The sequence below is a fragment of the Schistocerca cancellata genome, chromosome 1 (genome assembly GCF_023864275.1).
Source record: "Schistocerca cancellata isolate TAMUIC-IGC-003103 chromosome 1, iqSchCanc2.1, whole genome shotgun sequence".
NCBI lineage: Eukaryota > Metazoa > Arthropoda > Insecta > Orthoptera > Acrididae > Schistocerca > Schistocerca cancellata.
Genome location: NC_064626.1, coordinates 868,138,903 through 868,158,414, shown reverse-complemented (window position 1 = coordinate 868,158,414; position 19,512 = coordinate 868,138,903). Strand labels below are relative to the sequence as shown.

General features: G+C 36.5%; 1 protein-coding gene across 2 annotated transcripts in view; it reads left to right on the top strand.

Annotated features, from left to right (window-relative positions):
* The window catches only part of LOC126189817 (matrix metalloproteinase-2-like), a 121,117-nt gene extending 114,506 nt beyond the window's left edge, over positions 1-6,611 (top strand). For both annotated transcript variants that reach the window (XM_049930973.1, XM_049930972.1), the window contains exon 11: positions 5,395-6,611. In XM_049930973.1, coding sequence (XP_049786930.1) covers positions 5,395-5,510 — 116 coding nt within the window. In that variant the 3' untranslated portion in view covers positions 5,511-6,611. The remainder of the gene's footprint in view (positions 1-5,394) is intronic.
* The last annotated feature ends 12,901 nt before the right edge of the window (positions 6,612-19,512 follow it).

The window sequence follows — 19,512 nt, the reverse complement described above, 5'->3', positions numbered from 1 at the left end:
ACACACATCCATGGCCGAGGCAGGATTCGAACCTGCGACCGTAGCGGTCGTGCAGTTCTACATTTCTGAAATGTTTGCAAAGTAATGAAATTTGTTGGTTGGCATTGATTATTTATTTATTTACACATGACCAAGACAGTAAGTCATGCCGATGTGGAATGTTCAGCACTAAAACATTTGTGTGTGTCAACTGTCCTAAGCACCTTTTTAGTTCTTGTTTTGCTTTGTGGGTTTCGTTTTTATATACGTCATTTGACCCACCAATTAGCACGACAAAGTCTTCAGAGGATAAGTCAGCAACATCTGTGGATCGTACATGATTGCAAACTTCCAACATAGAAGCACCAGGCTTTATGTGCGCGATTTTTTGTAAACTGGACTGACCGTTCAGAAGGGAACAAATCCACGACCATGACTATCTGCCGTCAAAACTACTTTTCTTCATTTAGGTTTCTCTGCATGTTTAGAAGGCCCACCGTCATTATGGCCAAACAATTTAGTATCAGCACTGGACAAATACTTGATATTTCGGTCACGCAAGTGTACAGGTCATTCAGTTTCATTTCCTTTCATAACAGTAGTTGAGTTGTTAGGCATTCTTTTGGATGTATCACTCCGCGTATTTGTAGTTTCATATTCAGCTCGGAAGTTAGTTTTATCACATGCACAATGTTTATAATCTTGCATGGTTGATTGCACACTGACCTGCTTGTAAACACAATATTAGGCTCATACAATAAGCTTGAGAATGAGGCACTTTGTTTTTCACTTTGCCTGGAATTTCGTGGTTACTGTGAGTCATGTTTGATGTAGGTTCACACTTTCCGGACGTAAGTTTTTTTAGTTCACTCATCCGAGTATTAATGGTTAGTTGCAGATTACTTACATGATCATTTTTTCTGATTTCATCACTACAATTCGTTTTGTATTGTTCTTTAGCCTTTAATGTATTATATATTCCAAGTGGGAAAAATATAAACAAAGATTATGTAACTTACCAAACGAAAGCATTAGTGTCTCTATCAACATACCAATGCTTTCGTTTGGTAAGTTACATCATCTTTGTTTTTATATGTTAGTGTCTCTATAAACAAACCAACGCTTTCGTTTGGTAAGTTACAGCATCTTTGTTTTTTTTATATATATATATATATATATATATATATATATATATATATATATATATATATATATATATATATATATATATATATAGAGGGAAACATTCCACGTGGGAAAAATATATATAAAAACAAAGATGATGTAACTTATCAAATGAAAGCGTTGGTATGTTGATAGAGACACTAACAAACACAAACACACATACAAAATTCAAGCTTTCGCAACCCATGGTTGCTTCATCAGGAAAGAGGGAAGGAGAGGGAAAGACGAAAGGATGTGGGTTTTAAGGGAGAGGGTAAGGAGTCATTCCAATCCCGGGAGCGGAAAGACTTACCTTAGGGGGAAAAAGGGACAGGTATACACTCGCACATGCACACATATCCATCCGCACATATACGGACACAAGCAGACATATGTAAAGGCAAAGAGTTTGGGCAGAGATGTCAGTCGAGGCGGAAGTACAGAGGCAAAGATGTTGTTGAATGACAGGTGAGATATGAGCGGCGGCAACTTGAAATTAGCGGAGGTTGAGGCCTAGTGGGTAACGGGAAGAGAGGATATATTGAAGGGCAAGTTCCCATCTCTGGAGTTCTGATAGTTTGGTGTTAGTGGGAAGTATCCAGATAACCCGGACGGTGTAACACTGTGCCAAGATGTGCTGGCCATGCAACAAGGCATGTTTAGCCACAGGGTGATCATCATTACCAACAAACACTGTCTGCCTGTGTCCGTTCATGCAAATGGACAGTTTGTTGCTGGTCATTCCCACATAGAAAGCTTCACAGTGTAGGCAGGTCAGTTGGTAAATCACGTGGGTGCTTTCACACGTGGCTCTGCCTTTGATCGTGTACATCTTCCGGGTTACAGGACTGGAATAGGTGGTGGTGGGAGGGTGCATGGGACAGGTTTTACACCAGGGGTGGTTACAAGGGTAGGAGCCAGAGGGTAGGGAAGATGCTTTGGGGATTTCATAGGGATGAACCAAGAGGTTACGAAGGTTAGGTGGATGGCGGAAAGACACTCTTGGTGGAGTGGGGAGGATTTCATGAAGGATGGATCTCATTTCAGGGCAGGATTTGAGGAAGTCGTATCCCTGCTGGAGAGCCACATTCAGAGTCTGATCCAGTCCCGGAAAGTATCCTGTCACAAGTGGGGTGCTTTTGGGGTTCTTCTGTGGGAGGTTCTGGGTTTGAGGGGACGAGGAAGTGGCTCTGGTTATTTCCTTCTGGGAGGGTAGTTGCGGGATGCGAAAGCTGTTTTCAGGTTGTTGGTGTAATGGTTCAGGGATTCAGGACTGGAGCAGATTCATTTGCCACGAAGACCTAGGCTGTAGGGAAGGGACCGTTTGATATGGAATGGGTGGCATCTGTCATAATGGAGGTACTGTTGCTTGTTGGTGGGTTTGATGTGGACGGATGTGTGAAGCTGGCCGTTGGACAGATGGAGGTCAATGTCAAGGAAAGTGGCATGAGATTTGGAGTAGGACCAGGTGAATCTGATGGAACCAAAGGAGTTGAGGTTGGAGAGGAAATTCTGGAGTTCTCTTCACTGTGAGTCCAGATCATGAAGATGTCATCAATAAATCTGTACCAAACTTTGGGATGGCAGGCCTGGGTAACCGAGAAGGCTTCCTCTAAGCGACCCATAAACAGGTTGGCATATGAGGGGGCCATCCTGGTACCCATGGCTGTTCCCTTTAATTGTTGGTATGTCTGGCCTTCGAAAGTGAAGAAGTTGTGAGTCAGGATGAAGGTGGCTAAGGTAATGGGAATGAGGTTTTAGGTAGGGTGGCAGGTGATCAGCAAGGCCCTGGACGTGCGGAATATTTGTGTATAAGGAAGTGGCATCAATGGTTACAAGGATGGTTTCCAGGGGTAACAGATTGGGTAAGGATTCCGGGCGTTCGAGAAAGTGGTTGGTGTCTTTGATGAAGGATGGGAGACTGCATGTAATGGGTTGAAGGTGTTGATCTACGTTGGCAGAGATATGTTCTGTGGGGACTTGGTAACCAGCTACAATGGGGCGGCCGGGATGATTGGGTTTGTGAATTTTAGGAAGTAGGTAGAATGTAGGGGTGTGGGGTGTCGTTGGGGTCAGGAGGTTGATGGAGTCAGGTGAAAGGTTTTGTAGGGGGCTTAAGGTTCTGAGGATTCCTTGAAGCTCCGCCTGGACATCAGGAATGGGATTACCTTGGCAAACTTTGTATGTAGTGTTGTCTGAAAGCTGACGCAGTCCCTCAGCCACATACTCCCAACGATAAAGTACCATGGTCGTGGAACCCTTGTCCACCGGAAGATTGATGATGGATCGGTCAGCCTTCAGATCACGGATAGCCTGGACTCCTGCTGTGGTGATATTGGGAGTAGGATTAAGGTTTTTCAAGAAGGATTGGGAGGCAAAGCTGGAAGTGAGAAATTCCTGGAAGGTTTGGAGAGGGTGATTTTGAGCAAGAGGAGGTGGGTCCCACTGTGACAGAACTGTTCCAGGCAGGGTTCAATTTGGAAAGTGTTCTATGTGAGGTTTGGGTAATTTAGTCCACAAAATTGGGTTATTTTGAATGATGGATTTACGGAGGTGTAGCACAACCTAGTGACGTCCAAAAGTGTTGTGAGTGTGACTAGTAAGGCCTGAGTTCTGGAAGAAATATAGTTGGTTAAATGAAATATGGACAATTAGACTAAAAGGGCTACTGGACTATAGTACCTAGTAATGAAGATTTCATGGGATAAAATCAAGAGATATTGTAAAACTGTTTAATGATCCATTGATCTTTAAGTTAGTATATGGAACAGATTAACAAACTCAAGTAAATTCATCTATTTGGCTTTTTGGGGGAAACTTGAAAGTAACGCTATCTATTTATGTGTCAACCATCAAGAGACACCTATTTCCACTGAAAGACTATCTCTACACCTCAGTTAACTCCCCACAGAGAAAGTGTCCCTATTGATGTATCCTCCTCACTTTCTCAAGTATAAGTCATCCTTTTTCTATAGGTTCCCCTAGCCTTTCAACACACCATCTAACATACATACATACAGATGAAGGTGCAATATCCTGTTAATACCACTTACAACTCTACCTTCTCCTTCCATACAAATATATTTAGGTAACATGTTCCTGTTGTATCCCATATCTCACCTACCTCCTGTGCTGTTTTCAATGTACTCCCCTGCACATAGTCATTCATTACATGCCTATATACTACTGTAACTCTGAATGCCCTCCCATTAAATGTTTCAGTCATACTGTCTGGATGATAGCCCATATTTACACTTTATAGCTAAGAGTATACACCTTTGATTCCTCTGTCAAAAGTGACAAGAGCTTACAGCCAATACCAGTCAGAAGAAATAATTCATCTAGGTTCTGCAGCCTGTCTGCTAGCCACTGTTGGCTGATTTCTGTTGTTTGCCAAATATGAGTGTTATCCTATGTTATTCATTATATATAATTACCTCATTTTGTGTGCATTAGTTTTCATTTGCTTATAAAGTATGGGATACTTAAATGTAATTACAGTTTTAAAGAAGGTAGGTAAAACAGTAAAAGAATTCTATACTGAAATCTAAAGCTGAAGATATACAGCAGAAACTTAGTACCTAGCAGGCATCAATCTGCTAAATTCACAAAGAATGTGAAATTATCTTCTTACAACATATCTTTTGATCATGTCTATATAGAGCTTTTTTCTTTTCCACTCGAAGGGTCTATTAATAAAATAGTGTTTGGATGTGGGAGCCCTATAATTTTGTACTTTGTGAACTAAAATGAAAGATTTCTACCATCACTACATCATTGAGTCTAAAATTTTGAGGCTCATGCTTTTAGATTATGTTCTTGCACTCAACATTATGCTTATTGTTTTAAATTCCCCTCTACCTTTTCTTGTAAATCATTATTTGTTACCTCTTTTATATTTAACAACAATAAACTGCTTGGGTAGTAGGCAGCCACAACAAATATGAAAAATTGGTATGCCATTATAATGCAGAGACCACCTGTTGATAACTTGGAATACTGGTGGATCAAATCTTTGGACGAGAATGGTGACTATGTTGAAGGGTAATGATTATGGATGTTATTCTACAACATATTAGTATAACTTCCTATGCAATATAGGTAGCCAATGAGAGTACACAGTTTCATTATTTATTAATCACTCACATATATTTCATCCGGGCATAAGATACATTCTGGTGGGAAAGTTAACATTCTTGCTCTGTTACTTCTACTGAATATTTATTAATCCAAATTCAATTGGTTCTACAGGTCTTACTTACTTCTTCAAGGACAAACTATTCTGGAGATTCAACAACATGCTAATTAAGACTGATGACCAGTACCCACTGCCTGCTCCAACAACGTGGTTCGGTTGTCCACCATAACCATTATTTAAATATGATTTAAATGCAGCTAAATATATTTTGTTGTATGTAGGAACTAGAACCACTAGTTTCCTCACACTGTTTATAAGGATATGTGTAGTCAGATTACATTTTGAAATATTACACATATTTCTTACACGCAGCTATAATGTGTGACAGAAGAAAAATTTTCCAGTAGCTTCTTATTGTAATAGTAAGACTCATATAATTCTCATTGTTAAGATACATATCATACAAAAGACTGAACTTCTAGATGTATAATTGATGATACTGTCAGTAAAGAATTAAGGACTGTATTTGCTTACAGGCAGTTTTGTGTATAGCATTTTGGCATTATATGAATGTAAATGATGAAGTAGATGCTTAGACATTTTCAGTGTTGTTATTTCAAACACTCCATGATAATTCTGAAGTGTGGGTCAAAAATTTGAAGGTATCATTCATGAAGAATGTGCTAATTCAAAAGATATATTTCAGCATCCTAGTCCTTATCTCTCTTTATGGATAACTGCAAGAAACAAACACAAGTAAAGTTGGAACATTAGAGGTGAGACAGTGCTGGAGATTATTTCTGAAGTTCATATTCAATAGAAATAATTCACAAGCTCATCTTATTGTAGGGCAGTTTATAAAAAAAAAAATTATAATTCTAAAGTCTAAAATTAAAAACACCTTCAACCATCTATACTTTGAATATAATTTGTTTATGCAATCAGTTTTGGTGTTTCATGACACCATCTCTAGGCCCCCTGACCAATGTGTAAGAGGAATCCAACCTCATGTGCAGCTGAAATGGGGGCCAGTATTAAGTACCTGATAGCCATGGATTTCTAGTTTCAGTAACATGATACCTTCATTTATCAGTTGAGTCTTCAAGTTGTTTTTAATTTTACATTTTATATTGAACTGGCAAAATTTCTCAGCTATGTTGTACAAAGATGCACTTACCTATTCCCATTCCATATACAAGAAATGTAACATAGCATCTAACGAACTAGTCTTGTGGATGAATAGTGATGTATTGTCGTCAAATACTAAATTGTTTGTATATGTTACAACATGTAAACAGACCAGTGTAATTCCTAAGGCAACTTTTTTTTTTTGACAAAAAACATTTCTGACAACAGACATGAAACTCATTCAGTATTATAGAAAATTAGAATCCATTTCCACAAAATGTTACAGGAGCTGGTTGTGACTGTTGTTTAATTGTTGTTAAATGTAATGTGAAATGACATTCTTTTCATTGTGCCTCTGGAAAATACAAATTAAAATCAAACAAATATATAGGTGTAGTCAGTATTCCTACATGGTAAGGATTACATTCTAATATCTGTGTTTAGTTGTAAGACAAAAGTCTTAGGAGGAAGTAGTGTAAATGTAAGTGTAGTATAGCAAACATGTCAGCTGTATTGCAGCTAGTTACTGTCCACTGTGTGTGATTGAACTACAGTATTCTGAAACATTAACTGTATTCATTCTTAGGCAACTACTTTACAGTCATTGCATGATTCACTTTGTGGTTTAAATAATACTGTGTATCTTAGATCCATTGTTTTTTGATAGCTGATGTAACACTACAGCTAAGTTTGCAAGATATTTGTAAGAAATCAATGTTCTTTTTAAATTATAAAATTACTAATGATCTGACTGAAAAGCATTGAGAAGAATAAATACACAATAGTTTATCACAGCAATAGATGAACTAGTGAAGGCAGAGAATGACCACACAGTCTTGGACAGCATTAAAGCATATTGATAAACCACTGTGTATTTGTTCTAGACATAGTTGTAAATTAAGTCCTGATTTTATATTATTATTATATTATTATGTGGATTAAGGGATGTGGTGATATTTTCAAATTTATATTAATGGGTGACTGTAGCAAATGAAGATAATTTTAATAAATAAAACTACACATTGATCTTGCCAAAAGCTGAGAAGTGACTTATTCTTCTGTAGCTTCTTCGGGTCTTAAACACAGTATCTTGGCCTCCTCTGGGTGCTCAATACATTATGATGAACAATGATGGCCTTTACATTAATGACTGATCTTTGTCACGCACTCCACAAATGATTTATCTTTGATAATGGAATAAGTGTGCTGACAGCATAAGCTGATGTAACCAACTGCACTGACAATCATGGCACTACATGTGTATTTAGTTGCTACCATTAACATCACCTATCAGCAACTGTTTTGTGTTCCTGCTGTCTGTCGTGGTGTGAAATTTGATATTTCTTTGACACATACTGATGTTCATGGGGATCAATATTGGGTTGCTACAGTTGTTGTTCATGTAGATAAAGACAATACCAAAAGTGTTACCACAATGTTGAACTACCCATCTTGATATGTCATCACCTGCAAGATTTTAATGCTATCTGAGACTGTATGATCATTTCCTGTCTCTGGTAGTTCATCTGCTGTTGTTGATAAACCATTGTGTATTTGTTAGATGTAGATGTAGATTAAGACCTGATGAAATGTTATAGATTAAAGAACATTGTTATATTGCTAAATTTACAGTAATAAAAGATTCTACAAATATTAAGAATAAAAATATGAATAATGAGCCATCGTTCTTTCTTATCAGTATTTTAAATTTTGCCATTCTTCTACTTATTTCAACCATATTCTGTGTTATACATTGGCTGAATGTTAAAAACAAAGTGAATATAAACATAAACACCTAAACCATCATAATCTGAGTGACAAGGATGGACGGGAAGAAATGTGACTTATGTGACTGTGAAGATGCATTGTCAGAGACGTAGCTTTGTTGCAGTATCTGCAACATTGCATTGAGTAGATATTGTTATGAGGAACAGTATAGATAGGGAGTAAGGTGAATATCTCAGGCAAATAAGGAATGTGTCCATGGAACTACTTTACTTGGGAAACAATAAACTAATTTAACAACAGTAGAGGAGAGTAGTCTGGTTGTAGAATGTGCAACTAGCTTCCTGGCGTCTTACAAGAGTCTTTACTTATAGCCCCATTTAGACTCTCTTAATAATGATGTGGTTTTGATGCAGGTCATCATTCTTTCTCAAGAACTGGCCATGAGTTTGTTTGACTTCTTGATAACAACTGATCTCTCTTTTCAGGTGGAGGGTCGTCTGTTACTTTACTGTGCAAAAGTAGCCTGAAATGGCTGTTTCTGTCTGACAACACGTAATGTGACTCATTTCAAATCCCTGAAGGCTTTTCTTTCTGGTTGAACCCTCAGAATAAAATGTGTGAAAACAATGAATGAACAAATAATTGCAATAGAAACAGTCACTTGAAACTAGATCACTTACGAAAACTGAGATATTTGTCAGACTCCTTCGCTTCTGAGACTTTGCATACACAATTCCCCCCCCCCCACCATAGGAAAATAGCAGAATGACTAGCTAGATATACGAGGGTCACCCAGAAAATAATGCACCACATTTTTTTTTCAGCCAAAAACAATGCTATGAATGCAAAATGTTACGTATATATTATTTGAAGTCTCCTGAATGAGCATGCCAAGTTACCGTCATTTCTGACAGATAGCGAACCTGCAGGACAGTTTCAAAATGTCATCTGTAGGTGATGTATGTTACAAGCAAAGTGCCATCACTGGTTTTCTCACTGCAGAGAAAGAAACTGTGGGAATATTCATAAATGCTTGTGCAAAGTGTTTGGAGCATCTGCTATCGACAGAAGTACAGACACCGAGGGTGAAGTCATCAGAAGGTGGTTCAGCAGAGCTCCACAATTTTCAGGGTTCAGGGAGACCATCCATGGCTGTCACACCTGACATATTGCAGTGAGCTGATGTCGTCGGCAGTTGGTGCTGCATCTGTCAATCAGCAAAGGAAGTGAAGCACTGGCTCTACCACCATTACAAGGATTTGTACCAACAGGGCATACACCCCTTTGTTTCACACTGGAGGAAGACCACAGAACAGCATGGAGATTACGTGAAAAAATAGGATGTGTAGATAAAACACCATTCTTTTATGTGTGTAATTCTCATTATGTTCAATAAAGAATTGTAGAAGAAAAAAAAAGTGGTGCATTACTTTCTGGGTAACCCTCATATTTACTTCCTCCTTGTAGCTCTCTGGGCTTCATTTTTGGTTTGGTCTACTTTATTAAAGTTTTTTCAGTTGAGATGTGAATAGATTAAGTGCAGTCAACTAGAAGTATATGTGACGCACTCTGTTGTCAGCCACAGTGCCTGATGTACCGTTATGGACGTCCTTGGAGCTTTTTTTCTGGCACATGCAGTAAGTAGATGGGTGTGGACCCATGGTTCACACAATATGCTGTTTCATTATGCTGTTATTCATGGTTGGATTGTGGGGTGTATTTTTCCTTCTTTTCCTGCTGTTGTTTATTTTGTAAGATTTGTGGTGGGTCTTATACCAGCACTAGCAGGAAGTTGTGTCCCTGGCCAATATAACAGGGCAATATTTTGCTGACCCCTATATACTGCCAGATGAAAGTAGTATTACCTTTATTCTCTCTTCTCAGAGTAGTTTTTTGGTGATGCTTTCGCACCGATGGCCCTAGCAGTCTGGTCCCTTCAATCCCCACAATGCTTCTGCAAGTTCTCACTATTGTGCTGCTAAATAAATAGCCACACTTCTCACAAACAGTGGTATATTTTGCCCAGCATTTTCACTATTACTTTTCACAACACAACTAACAATTGCTATTGTAATACCACTTTCTTGAATACATTCAAATGTCTGTACATGCATACTGTAGGACCTGAGAGAAAAAAAACAGAAAAACTACTACTGCTCTTCAGTTATTCATTACAACCTTGTTGGTGTTTAATTTACTCCATGGCTCTTGGATTCAGGCACTTGCTGCTCCATGGCAGAAATGACTCCTGATGACCAGTGGTTTAATACCAATTTAACTGGTCCCCTTCTCGCTGGCTCCACCACTGCTCCACATTCATTGCATACAAGAAAGGAAAACACAGTTTCCCTTTCCCACTATATTTATCCTTATTCGGTTTACTCACAAGCATCTCTTGTTGGTGCTTTCCAACGGTGTGCTGGGATGTTTACAAATATCCTGAAACACTACATATCCCTCCACTTGACAAGATACCTTGTGCTTAAGTCTCTAGTTATATGCACATTTTTTAAAAAATAATTCTATTATTATTATTATACTACTCTTATATCTTTATGCTGCCTTTACATAATCTCTCCAACATAACTTTTTATAATTGTTAATGATCACTCATGACTATGTTCACTTAATTACTTAACTACTTTATTCCTGTTTGGCAGGATTCAATCATTTTCTTCATACTTCATACTTATTTCTCATAACTTGTTACTTTCTTTAATAGTATGGCTATCTTTTCTAGATCAGCTGAAGTATCTGAGGAATGTGCATAGTAATACAAACATATTACTTGTCATTAATGTTATTCTCAAGTTCCTTTTATTTGTGATCCTCTTGACCTCATAACCAATTACCCATTTTCATTTTCAATTCAAGACAATTTATTATCTATCCACTGGATACTTGTGTGACATTTATTCTGATATTCTTAGACATCATAATATTATTCCTCTTTTAATAAGTAATGAAATATTAACCTTCTTTACATAGGTAGCTCATCTTTCGTTATTATACTGGGTATAAACTTTCCGAGTTCCATTATATTGACATATACTTCTTCTCTTTTTAGAGAACTTAACTTCCTTAATATCCCACCTGCCAAGAGAACAGATTTGTATTCCAAAGCCTTTGCATGCAATTATGTGGAGGTGTAAATTGTCTCCACCACTGCACTCAAATCCTTTCACCTCTTTACTATAAACAAAAGGGAAAAATCTCTTCTTATTTATAACCAATTTTAAAAACAATCTATGGAATATCCTGTTAACAAAACTTATCCTCACTTCCACCAAAGACCACTTCTGGGTCCCAGTACTGTAAAATATTTCTATTTCATTCAGTGTGTAGTGCACCATATTAATTTCTATTGTACTATGGTACAGGTCAATCCCTTTATTGGTGCCCCTGCCTGCACAGTATAGGTCAGCCTTTCTTAGGTCTACCTATCTGCCTTTTATTCATCATTCCTAATTAAAGACCACAGTCCACATTTCAGATACATTTATATCTTCCATTACTTTTCCTTCTACTTTCTCCCATATTACTTTGAGGTTCCCTTTTGACTTCCATGTCTGTACTCTATTTCAAGTGTTAAGTCTTTTGCTTACCACCTTCTTCATATTTCAACTCGTCTGTTGAGGACACTGCATGTCTAAATATTCTTAACTGCACTCTGTTCTTTCTTTTGTTCTCTCTTTCCTTAAAACCCACGCTCCAGTTACATTACCGATTCAAAACATTACTGTTTCTACTGCCATCTTCTATTAATCCATTTTCTGTACCTATACCATATCTTTCTATTTGTCATCCTATATAACAATCATGTCAAATACTATTTAGTATTTGGTTGCTTGTCCTCCCTCCCCTCTTAATTTATGATGTGACTAAATAGATATATTGACATATATGTATAATTTTTAAGTTTATTTATTGCACAGTTTGATTATATTTCTTTAGACTGTTGGCATTATATAAACCTTTCTCCTGACCAGTATGTGGGTCAATTAAATAATATGCTTTTGGGCATGGACTATCCATGATCTTAAATGGTCCTGCATATTTCGGAAAAAATTTTTGCGTTTCCTTTTTAAGATTAGAACTATGATGTACTTCTTTTGCCAACACAAGATCATTTATTTCAAATGTTGGGTTTATTGCTGACATATTATAATTATGTAATCTTTTATCAGCTGATCTATGCAATTGAATTTCTACTATTTTGTCTAAGTTAGCACTTATTTTGTTGCATATTTATTTGCTGATTTTGAGAAGTAAACACCTGTGAGTTCATGTTATTGGTCTGATTCCTTCCCCCTCTATTGTTATTGTGATTTAGATCATTATCCCTGCTGTGAACAGTTTCATTACTATATACGAACGTAGTATCTGTTCCCGAAAGAACAGACACCATTGATGACCATGCATCTAGAATGAAATGATAATTAAATTGACACCCTAGCTGCAAACAGGCATTGATATACATCATTGGGGGCATGTTGGAAATGTGTGCCTCGACCGGGACTCCAACCTGGGATCTCCTGCTTACATGGCAGATGCTCTATCCATCTGAGCCACTGAGGGCACAGAGGATAGTGCTCCTGCAGGGACTTATCCCTTACACGTTACCCGTGAGACCCACATTCCCAACATGTCCACACCACTACATTCGTGCCACGAGTAATGAGTGTGATTGGTGAACATCTATTAGGCACAATACAAATGTAGTGGTTCCTAATATGGTTAAAGTTTGTCGGATGATGGCTCAGACAACTGATGAGTTTCTTCTGCCTGAGAACAGACCATAGTAGTTACCTATGTTAGCTTTTGGGCATGATTCTGATAAGTCAATATAATAGTTCCAATGTTAGGGTCATTTGAGTATTGCATGCAGGTGAGCAATACCTTTTTGGTTTGAAGGCATTGTTGAGTTCAACAGCTTCAGTTGTGAAGTAAGTTCTGGTTTCACAGCCCCATATATGTGTTGGGTATGTTTGTAGGGTACAGTGGGGTCAGGCTCCTTGGGAGCAACAAATAACCACTAATGTTCCAGGTATATCTGTAAGCTATTTTATAACTGGATGTTGCATTTACTGAGAATTTCTGTAGTTTGGATGTACTTATCATTCCAATAGATCCATAGTGAGGAGATCCTCCAGGGTGAAGAATATATCAGAAAACAAGAACACACAATAAATACTTATAAAGAAAAACAAATATGCTAATAGACATTCCACAGATCCCAAGTGAAATTGTCTTCAGGGGTGCAGAATAAGTAAAAATGAAACATGCAAATGTTTGAAACACTGAGGCAGGGATGGTCTGCACCTAAACAGACTAGGTGCAATGACTTTCAGCAAAATGCTCCTGGACTTACGTAAAATTATAAAAAATAAGGGAAACTAATACGGTCTGCAGGGGGTAACTATCCAAGAATAACATATGCAAACAAAAAACGCAAGTGTAATCGTAATAAGGAAGCAGTTGAACCAAAACAGAATGACATTAAAACGAAAAAAAGTGGGAATGCAAATAGTGTTGGAAAAAATTACTTAACAGTTGTTCACCAAAATATATGTTCCCTAGCAAATAAGACCCAACAGCTAGAAGTGGAGCTGGAGTCTACAGAGTTCCCAGTTGTTTGTCTCACTGTGCATTGGTGCAATGAGGCTGAAATTAATCAATTAGTCTTGCAGTCTATATCTGTAGGACTTCTATGAAGTGTGGAGAGTGTTGTATTTATGTAAAACAAAATTATCAGTATAAAACCAGAAGTGATTCACGTGTAATCAGTGAAGAGCAACATTTTAACTGGCGGCAGTTGAAATCAGGGACCAATACAGGTGTAGGAATTTGATTATCTTATGTATATACAGATCTCCTCTTGGAGACTTCAACATCTTTTTCTCCAAACTTAATCATGTTCTTGACAAGATATCCACTCCAAAGAAGCACATTCTCACATGTGGAGACCTAAATGTGGATAAACTGAATCCTGATTCTACATGGGACTCATTACAAAGTCTTGCTCAAAGTTTCAATCTAGTTCCAATGGTTAACAGTGCAACCAGAATAACAAAATACTCAAAGACAGCTGTTGATCAGGTATTAACAGATTTAGGCAAAGAAAACTGTGAGGTGGTGGTAGCAGAGCCAGGATTATCTGATCACTCAGGTCAAATCATCAATATAAAAGTGGCTCCAGAAGAAACAAAGAAAATGCATATTTACAGACGATTTTTTTCTAAACAAAATAGACATGAGTTTGCCAAACAGATAACAGGACAAACATGGGACTCAGTATACTCAGAGGTAGATGCAAATGAAAAATTCAAAAATTTCATGACATTGTTTAAATTAAATTTTGAAGAAACATTTCCTAAAGTATTATGTCCATTATCAACAGCAGGAAGAAACAAGTGGGTCACAAAAGGCATCAAAAAAACATCTGAAACACTAAAGTACCTGAGCTCCATTAAACACAGCCAAACTAATCCTGCTTTCTCACTCTTTTATAAAAGATATAGGAAAATATTGCTTGCAGCAAAGAAAGCTCATAACTCCAAACTGGTGCTCTCTGCTGAAAACGAAAATAAGGCAGTATGGAAGATTGTGAAGCAGGAAACTGGTACCAGGAAAATGAATCTGTCAAACTTGAAAATCAAAGAGGAAGACCCAATATATTTGGCAAACTATATAAATGATTATTTTAGTAGCCTAGGAATAAAATTACAGGAAAGTTTTCTAACAGCCCCTCAGGTCAAAAAGCCAAATAATGGTGTATCACACTCAACGGTGTTATTCCCTACAACACAGGAAGAAGTCTATAAAGCAGTCACCAAATTGAAAAACAAAAACTCAGCTGGTCTGGATGAAGTCCCCATTTTTATAATTAAGGACTGTATCAAGAGCCTACTTCCACCTTTAGTTGATATTATAAATCAATCTTTCAAGCAGGGCTACTTTCCAGACTATTTAAAATATGCAAAATTACTACCTCTCTTCAAAAAAGGTGATGCTGGAAAAATTGAAAATTATAGGCCAATTTCTCTACTATCATGCTTTGCAAAAATATTAGAAACTATTATGAAAGATAGGCTAATGAATTATTTAAATAAATACAACTTACTGTCTGTTGACCAGTTTGGATTTCGATCAGGGAAAAGCACAGAATCAGCAACAGCACACCTCACAAAACACATTCTGGAAGCATTAGATAAAGGGAACTGCACCACAGGTATATTTCTTGATCTAAGTAAAGCATTTGATACAGTAGACCGCAACATATTGTTAAATAAGTTAGATGAACTGGGAATAAGGGGAGTTGTGAAAAAGTGGTTCCAGCATATCTAAAAACTAGAAGACAGATAACTGAAATCTCACATATTTCAAGTTGCTCAAACTATATTGTAAAATATACTTCAGACCCAAATTATGTAAATATAGGTGTCCCACAGGGTAGTGTCCTTGGCCCAATACTATTCCTCATTTACATAAATGACTTCCCACAGAGCATCAAGCATGGACAAACAATATTGTTTGCAGATGACTCAAATGTTCTAATCAGTGACAAATCACCAGATGCACTGAAAGAAAAAGCTGAACAAACACTAAACAGTGTACGTGAATGGGCATCCAATAATAAACTAACAGTAAATTAAAAAAAAAAATGCTGTTAACTTCTACGTCCGCAAAAAACTACACTATAACAACTTTAAGTTAAACGATGAAACTATAGAATGTGTAGACTACACAAAAATTCTTGGTATGCATGTTGACAGTCAGTTAAAGTGGGACGAACATATTAAAATACTTAGTAACAGAATCGCTACATCATGCTATGCTCTTAGAATTCTGACTGCAGTGTGTGATACTACATGTGTCAGATCTGTATATTTTTCTTATGTCCACTCTGTTATTACCTATGGAATAATATTTTGGGGAGTCAACAGTAAAAATATTCAAATAGTTTTCAAATTACAGTAAAGAGCAATTTGTACAATAACCAAGAGTGGCAGTAGGGCTCACTGCCTTGAACGTTTCCGAAAGCTGGAAATCTGAACTGTCCCCTGTGAATACATTTTTTGAAGTATTATGTATGTAAAAGAAATATTGACTGCTATATGAAAAATTCTTTAGTACACAGCTATGAAACGAGAAACCAATACAATCTGCATCTAGTGAGGAAAGGCGATCCAGAAAATATAGAAAACTATAGGCCCATCTCATTACTCTCATCCTTTTCCAAGGTAATAGAAAATATAATGAAAAAGAGCCTAATGGATTTCCTAAAGAAGTACAACCTACTGTGTAAAGAACAGTTTGGTTTCAGGCCAGGAAGAAGCACAGGTTCAGCAGTAGCTCACTTCACAAATTTTGTCTTAGAAGCACTTGACGAAGGTGAACATGTAACAGGCATATTCCTTGACCTTAGCAAAGCATTTGACATGGTAGACCACAAAATACTACCAAATAAAATGGAGGCACTAGGAATAAGGGGAACAGTAAATAATTGGTTTCAATCGTACTTGGAAAATAGGGTACAGTGTGTAGAGATCTCACAATCGAAGTTCAGCAGATTGACAAAACACATTTCGAAACCAGAACATATTAACATAGGAGTCCCTCAGGGGAGTGTGTTAAGGCCAATACTCTTCCTAATATATATCAATGATTTTCCCCACAGTGTCAAATACGGGGAAGCAATACTATTTGCAGATGATAGCAGCATCCTTATCAGTGATGAGTCACCAGACAAATTGAGAGACAAAGCTGAAGAAACTCTCGATCATGTATGCAAGTGGGTAGTAAGCAACAAATTAATCCTCAATACTAAAAAAACAAACAGTATTGATTTCCACATAAATAAAAAACATAATAGCATAGGCCTAAAAGTTAAAGATGAACTTATAGATTGTGTCACAAACATAAAATACCTAGGAATGCATGTTGACTCACAGCTTAACTGGACTGACCACATTGCAGCACTAGAAAAGAAAATTGCTACTGCTTGCTATGCACTCTGGATAATTATGTCAGTATGTGCTAAGACTACATACTTTGCATATGTACATTCAATAATTAGTTATGGCATAACCTTCTGGGGTACAAATGTGCAGAACATACAAGCAATTTTCAAGCTGCAAAAGAGGGCTGTACAAATAATAACAAAAAGCAGCAAGAGAGCTCACTGTACTGATTTATTCAAAAACATGGGAATCTTGAGAGTACCATGTGAATACATCTTTCAGACTGTGATATATATATAAAAAACACATTGAGCAGTACACACAAAACAGATCTATACACCAACACTAGACTAGATCCTGCCACCATTTGCATCCCATACGAAAAAAAAACAACAAAAACCCAAAATAGTTTATTATTTAATGGAATAAAAATGTATAATAGACTTCCAGAGGAGATCAAAGCTGAAACTGGAATACATGCCTTTAGGAAAGCTGCAAAAAGTTATTTATCAGATAAATGTTACTATACTGTCAAAGAATACTGTAAATGACATGTGTTCACCTCAATTCATGCAAGAGTACCTTTGTAAATTTATATTTATCTGTAATTAAGATTGGTGTGTATTTGTTTTGTGTAATCCATGCAAGAATATATTTATTTGTAACTAAGATTGGTGTGTATTTGTTTTGTGTACAAACGATTAAGTTGCACCATAGAAATATGTACTACCAGAAGTACTATTATGTATATACTCATTCCATGTATACAGTTGACGTCATCCATACAACACAAGTTGTCTACGGATGAATAAATAAATAAAAATAAAGTTAAAACTCAGCAGAGCTTGTTGTACAATGCCGTTAAATTATATAATAAATGACCCCAAAAAATAAAAGATATTGACACAATCGGACAGTTCAAAACAAAACTAAAAATTTTTTTTGTTAAATAAAAGTTATTACTCAGTAAAGGACTAGCTGAATTAAAACATGTAGTATAATTAAAGTAGCCTGCATTGTAATACATGAGGAAATAATTATAAATTGAAATCCAGAATTGTACAGTACTATAAGAAAATTACAAATTACATAAGGATATAAAACTAATTTAAGATACCTCAAAAATGTGTGTAGATACTAATTTTATGTGTATAATTGTAGGTATATTGTATTGTATATGATTTTGCTGACAAAATCAACACAATCTTAATTGTTACATGGATTAATAAAGAAACCAATCAATCAATCAATCCTTACGCTGTTAAAGCTATGTGTCATCATCAAATAAAAAAGATCACTTTACAACTCTTATTTGGAGTGATTGCTTAACTCCACTGAATTCATTCAGAAGTTAAATTGTACTAAGACTCCAAGTTTGACATTACTAGAAACATACACACATCAGCTAATTCTACTACAAAATTCATCAATGGAGTAGGAGGAGTTGGCCACAAATAAATTCTTTAGGCTCCTCTTAACCAGCACTTCATTAGTAGTTAAGCTTTTTGTGGCTGCTGGTAAATTAATGAAAATGTGTCTTACTGAATAAGAAGCACCTTTTTAGAACAATAGAAGTGACTAAATCTTTGTGAAGATTATTCTTATTTGTAGCATTAATTCCATGATCTGAGCTGTTGGTTTCAAAAGGAGATATATTTTTAATGACAAATTTAATTTAGGAATAAATATGATTTGTTTAGGTGCTTCAGCTATTCTGTGGTATTCTCCACTCAGTTGCATTTATTATCAAGCTGTATTCTCAAGAGTTTAATGCTGTCAACTTCTTTTATCTGTTTGTTGTCATAGTTTAGGCACATACTGGTTGAAAACCTCTTACAGGTTCTGAACTATCTACAGAGCATTTTTTTCTTCAAAGTTCAATGACAAAGAAATTGAAAGGAATTGAATTTTATTTGATCCTGTAAGATTACATTGTGTACAGTTAATGTACATGTAATATAGGACATGTCAAAGTATTAACATTCTTTATCACTTATTTTTCTACACTTTTAGCTTACATTTTTACATCACTGATATTGAGTAACAATATATACAAATTTAATGGCATAAATATTCTGTAACACTGTAAAACTCTTTTTCAATGAGATAGTCTTTAAGTTTCTTTGGAAAGTCATTGTGAAGTACACGATCTTGCAAGGTTTTGGGCAGACTTCTTAGTAGTCTGATACCAGAGTACTGGGGTCCTTTTTCTAGCATTGCCAGTCGGTGGGGTATGCTCCGTACTTCATTCTTCTTTCTTGTATTGTGGGTGTGTACACTAGCATTTGTAATCCAGTCCTCACTACCTTTTGTGATGTACATTATTGTTTTGTACATTATTGTTTGTTTGAGTTTCCCCACACAGTCACTCCATACTGTAAGTATGGTTCGAGAAGTCCATGATACACTGTA